A 5,521-nucleotide genomic window follows, 5' to 3' on the forward strand; every position below is an offset into this window, starting at 1 on the left:
GGGAAATTGCTACAGGAAAACCTCTAGTTTTTTTTGTTTTAACTACTAGTTATTTGATCTGTGGTCTATTATATCCCAAATATTTTTTTTTTATAAAAACATTATATATAAAAAAATTTTTGAGAAATTTTTGTGCATAAAAAGATTTAAGGGTAAACTAAAAAGCTCATGCATACATATAATTAAATAAATTGAGAATTACGTGTGTTAATATACATAAAAAAATTATTAACAATAACTAAAAATAAAATTAGATAAATTAAGAGATAAATATAAATCAAGATTTTTAATCTTGTAAGATAAGATATTAAATTAATTCGATATTAAAAATGACACACATTAAATTGATTAAATAAAATAAAAGTTAAAAAATATCATGTAAGACTGCATTTATTAAAAAAATTATCTGAAAATAAATATTTTTTATTTTCATAAATAAAATTCTTTTGTAATAAAGATAAAAGCATTTATAAATGATCCAGAATAATCTTTTTAAAAAGTAAATATACACAACACCATAAAAAAATAATTTTTATTTGAAAAAGTTAAATAAGCAAAAAACAAAACCATAAATGACATATATTAATCAAAACATAAATTTAAAAATTACTTTTAAAAAAATATCAGTTAAAAAAAGTAATATATAAAAAAAATCCAGATATAATGATTTAATTCGTCAAATTTATGACTTAGAATATGAATTTAATCGGATTTAATAATATTTTTCTTTTAAATTTATATTTAATCTAAAAAATAAAAAAATTTAGACACGGGAGTTTGTGGCCTAACTTGTATGGCCATTGCAATAAAGAGTGAGAGTGTAGGTGGAATTGGATATAAAAAGTGATTTTTTTTTTAAATTTAAAGAGATTTAAATTATATAAATAGTATTATATTTAAAAATTAAGAATCTAAATATATTTTTCATACAATTTTTAATATTGCGGCATCTTTTTCGTTTCAAGCTTTTTATTTCAATTTAATCATTAACTAAAAAATAAAAAATAAATGGTTTTCAATCAAATGAAATCGTGCAAAATAAAACTTAAAGATCAAAGTAAATTATTAAAAAATAAATAGAAATCCACGGTGTCAAGTGAGTGTGCAAACAACGCCCCTTTGCCTGTAGTATTCTGTAATAATAATAATTCAAGAAATTTATCCAGAGATAGAGGTATTAACCCACAAAAACTCTCCCCGAAGTCCGAAATCAGAGGCGCACAAGGACTGAACTTATAAAAACCCAGAACCCCAACAGTAAACCAGGAAAAAAGCAGAAATGGAAACCGGTCAGCCAAGCGGGACTCTCTCCGGAGAAGATCTTGCCTCTCTGTCATCAACCCCGGCAACCACCATCTCACGGTGGTCCTACGCTGTCTCACGGCGGTACCAACACTTTCTTGACAAAACGGTCCCTCACATCCTCTACCGTTGGATCTCCTGCTTAGTCGTAGTATTGATCTATGCAATCCGCGTCTACCTTGTTCAAGGCTTCTACATAGTCACATACGGTCTTGGTATTTATTTGCTTAATCTCTTGATTGGATTTTTGTCGCCCCAAATTGACCCTGAGATCCATGACGGCCCCACTCTTCCTACTCGCGGATCCGATGAGTTTCGTCCCTTCGTTCGCCGGTTGCCCGAATTCAAGTTCTGGTAAGGCAGCATCCAATTCGTTATTTTGTTTTGACTTTTTCATTTTGACCGTTTCTAGGGTCTCTTGATTTGTAGTGAAATTGCTTTTTTCTTTTTATGAGAAATGTTAAATAATTGGATAATTTATTTTTTTGGGTAGTGTTTAACGAAAGCGGAAGGTTCATGTGGGATGGAATTACTGAATTTGATTGGAATTATGAATGTAGGTATTCAATTACGAAGGCGTGTTGTATTGCCTTTGTAATGACATTTTTCTTCGTGTTTGATGTGCCGGTGTTTTGGCCGATATTACTTATTTACTGGGTCATGCTATTCCTTCTTACTATGAGGAGACAGATTTCCCATATGATCAAGTATAGATATGTTCCATTCTCTACTGGTAAACAGGTATCATTGTACCTGACATCCTGTTTTATTTATTTATTTTTAATTTTTTTGCGGCAGTGATTGTTTGGTTTTAATTCTGGTTATTTGCTCATGTTTATCAGCGATATGATGGAAAGAGGGGACCTTCCACCGAAACTGCTGATCTATCTAAGGAATGAATTTAATAGGTAGTCTGAAACGAACGTGTGCATGTTTGTTATTTGTTTTGTTAAAGTTGTTTGAGTACACGCAGTCTGATTGCTTTTGGCTATTTTATGTTGACAGGCTGAGAGTTTTGAAGGCTATGGTGGTTGTAGAATTGTTTTGAAGACCAATTTTGGTTCATTCAATGATTGTTTGTTCTTACTAAGACTCAGCTAGCTGGCCTGTGGAAAGCCAAGTGGTTCATGATGCTCTTTTTTCATGAGGATTACTTTTGTATAGAAGGGGGCATGCCGCATTTCTTTTGCTAAATTATTACTTTACTGACTTGTAGTCTACTGAGGGACATGCCAGTCGGTGCATTAGGATTATGCTTAGTCTAGTTATAAATTGTTCGTTTCTCATCAATTGAAAATGCCATTTTTCACCCAGTGATGCCTTTTTACCTGAGATAATTGCTATTTTTCATGTTCTTCTGAATCATACCTTTCTATACTAATGATGCTGCAAGGGTGCATGTTTATACTAGTTTCAATGGACCTTGTAAAATCCTTGTATTGGGATTGGAGTTGATGCTGTCAGTGGTTTGAGCATGCACAAACTTCCGAGTTTTGGCAGGTGGTTTCCACGTTCAGGTACTTTTAGAGAAGCTTGCTTGAATGTAACCTGTAACCTGTGTACTTGCTGGCCATTGGTGACGCAGATTGAGAACATAGTATAACATATTGCTAAAGAATAATGCTAATTTATCATGGAAGTGTCAGAGCGAATAGCACTTGGCTGGAGACATGGCAGAGCTTGAATTGAGCACAACTTTGTGATTTCATTTGTGCTATTTGTGATCAAACATTTGTGACAAATATAGCCTTTTTCATTGCAAAGTAGATGTTAAAGCAAGAACAGACCAGATTGTTAGGCTGCCTATTTTACTTGGTACTCTGATTAATCATCTAATTTAAGTGTTGGTGCAGATGTAGTTCTCTCAATGGATACAACTTCATTACAAGTACAGTAACCGATTACCAGATATAACATGCCTTGATTCATTCTCATCGGGGTGTTGCAAGGAGTTCATTTTAGACAACAGGTGTTCTACAAACTCCACGGTTTGAGCATGAGCAGTTTATATTTCCCTTTTTTCGGTATGATGTGCTTAATTGACTCTTACATGTACTGGTCTCATGATATCAAACGCAAACATTGGCATCCTGCTAGATCTGCGCATCCTTCATAAAAGCACCACTTGCCATTTGAAATCATAGGACCAAGGAAATAGTGGTGATGTCATTTGGAGCAATCATAGACGTTTTTCATTGAAATATAGCATAAAGTACGGTTGTCCTTGGCCATTGTTAGATTTGGGTTTTATAAGTTTATCATTAGTGCCCGCATTACAATTCTGCGGAAATTTAGCATTCAACTAATATACCGAGTTGAAGGCTATTTGGCAATTAGGAATCGTACTTTTGAAGTTGAACGCTTCTGTGGTAATCTCCCAACAAGCATCCAGAGCTATGACCGAAGTGCATTACCGTCGTGTAGGTGGGAGCCTAAATCTTTCCCTTGAGTTGTGGATTTCATCGGATTGTCTTCTGGACACGATGCTAGAGAGTAAATCTGTCAGTCAAGCTGGGGGGGTTAAGATATTGTACAGAAAAACCCCTTTTCCTTGTCTGAAAACCTTGATTCAGATTACTGCAACTCAAGAAAAATAATAATAATAAAAAGAATCAAGAAATCATCATTAAAATCATGATATTGGTCTGTTATAAGCATAAACTCCGTTGAAGGTCTGAGCCAAGTAGTAACAGCACGACAGCAGCAAACAATGAGACGATCGCCCAGGGATTACTGAAATAATTATGTTTCAGACTTGCTTGCCAAGTGTTCCACTTGTTGTAATATTGGTGTACATCCTCGGGCAATCGGGAGAGGTAACTGTCATTTATGTCGGAAACCACCTCTTGACAGAATTGGTTAAAGAGGTGTGCAGCATCAGCGTAACTGCCAAGCCAATGCTTAATTATGGAGGTATGCTATATCCTCAGGGCAGCTAATCAAGTTGTCCATGAAGATCACATACGAGGTAATTTCATTGCCGCAGTCAATATGGCGCTGCTCTAATGCAATAAGATTGAGGAAAAGTGATTTAGTACCATCATGAATCAAGAAACGAGGAACTCGGAGAATCAATCAGTCTTCCGTTTCCTGAGCTTGATACCAGCCCCTCTGATCCCTGTGACAAAATGGATTAATTGCTGGCGTTGCTTATCAGCAACCCGATTAGCTTTTGACCACCTCCTGATCCAATTTCTGGGCACAGGTTTAGGCTCTGCTCGCAACACTCTTCTCAGAAAAACATCAAGCCAATGCAGGCCTCCTTGATCAGACAAGGGATCAAAAGTCGTGGCATGTCCCAAAGAGGACTCCAATCTGTTCCTATCACTTTTAGTCAGCGGCACATCTGTTGGCATCAATAGATCGAAGAATATGAGTGCGCGATGGGCTTCCAATCCTTTCTGATCAGGATTATCAAACTTAAGTTCCAGTAGTCGATCAAGTACGAAGAGTGGAAGCTGGTTCTCTAGCATTATCATGTCTCTCTGAATAGAATGCATCGAACCACGCATTGCAAAAACAGGATCATTTCTAGGATAGCCAAGTTTCTTGAATCCCTCAGCAACACCTCGAAATAGTTCAAGCACAAAGCAACCATCGAGAACCATCATCCCTTCATAGCATGACGGAACTTTCTCTTAAAAGTTCTCTAATTGAATCAAGATAGAGCTATATATCCTGACTAGTACGCTTGAGGATATGATGAAGGGAACGCCATTGATGTCGATCCAAGCATAGGCTTTTCTTGCCATGGTGGTAAGGCACCAAGGAGACGATCTGGGGGGCATGAGCCTTCTCATCGCCCTCTCGGAGGTAGTGGGGGACTCGTTAGATGGACAGCTTCGACCCACGAACCTGCCGCGTCATCTTGTCTCAACAACAAAGGTAGAATGACAGCCATACACTATTTGTAAGGAAAAAAAATCTCTCGATTTCTACAACCTTATCCACAATCAGTGCTGTTTATTTACGCGACTGCAGCTGCATTTTAAAATTTAATTTGTAATTGTTTGATTAAAAAAAAATCAGTTTATTGTATATGAAATAAAAAGCAGATAAATATTTTCATTCATTGTACACGTTAATTACACTCTTTAGTAAACAATGCAATTAACATAAATAGTGTAATTCACTGCCTTGTTCATGTAACAGTGCAATTCACTTGCACTGTTTATAGACATTAATATTTTTTACTTTTATTAATATTTTTTTAAGTGTT

General features: G+C 35.6%; 1 protein-coding gene and 1 pseudogene across 1 annotated transcript; one reads left to right on the top strand and one right to left on the bottom strand.

The window, feature by feature from the left end:
• Positions 1-1,147: 1,147 nt before the first annotated feature.
• On the top strand, positions 1,148-3,167 carry LOC105114063 (protein RER1A-like). Its single transcript, XM_011010476.1, has 4 exons — positions 1,148-1,656; positions 1,863-2,043; positions 2,145-2,210; positions 2,308-3,167. Exons 1-3 carry the CDS (start codon positions 1,280-1,282, stop codon positions 2,199-2,201), a joined length of 615 nt encoding a protein of 204 aa, XP_011008778.1. The 5' UTR covers positions 1,148-1,279; the 3' UTR covers positions 2,202-2,210; positions 2,308-3,167.
• A 684-nt stretch (positions 3,168-3,851) lies between these two features.
• LOC105114069 (UPF0481 protein At3g47200-like) lies at positions 3,852-5,203 on the bottom strand (annotated as a pseudogene).
• Between the last annotated feature and the right edge of the window lie 318 nt (positions 5,204-5,521).

The sequence above is a fragment of the Populus euphratica genome, unplaced genomic scaffold (genome assembly GCF_000495115.2).
Source record: "Populus euphratica unplaced genomic scaffold, PopEup_1.0 scaffold486.1, whole genome shotgun sequence".
NCBI lineage: Eukaryota > Viridiplantae > Streptophyta > Magnoliopsida > Malpighiales > Salicaceae > Populus > Populus euphratica.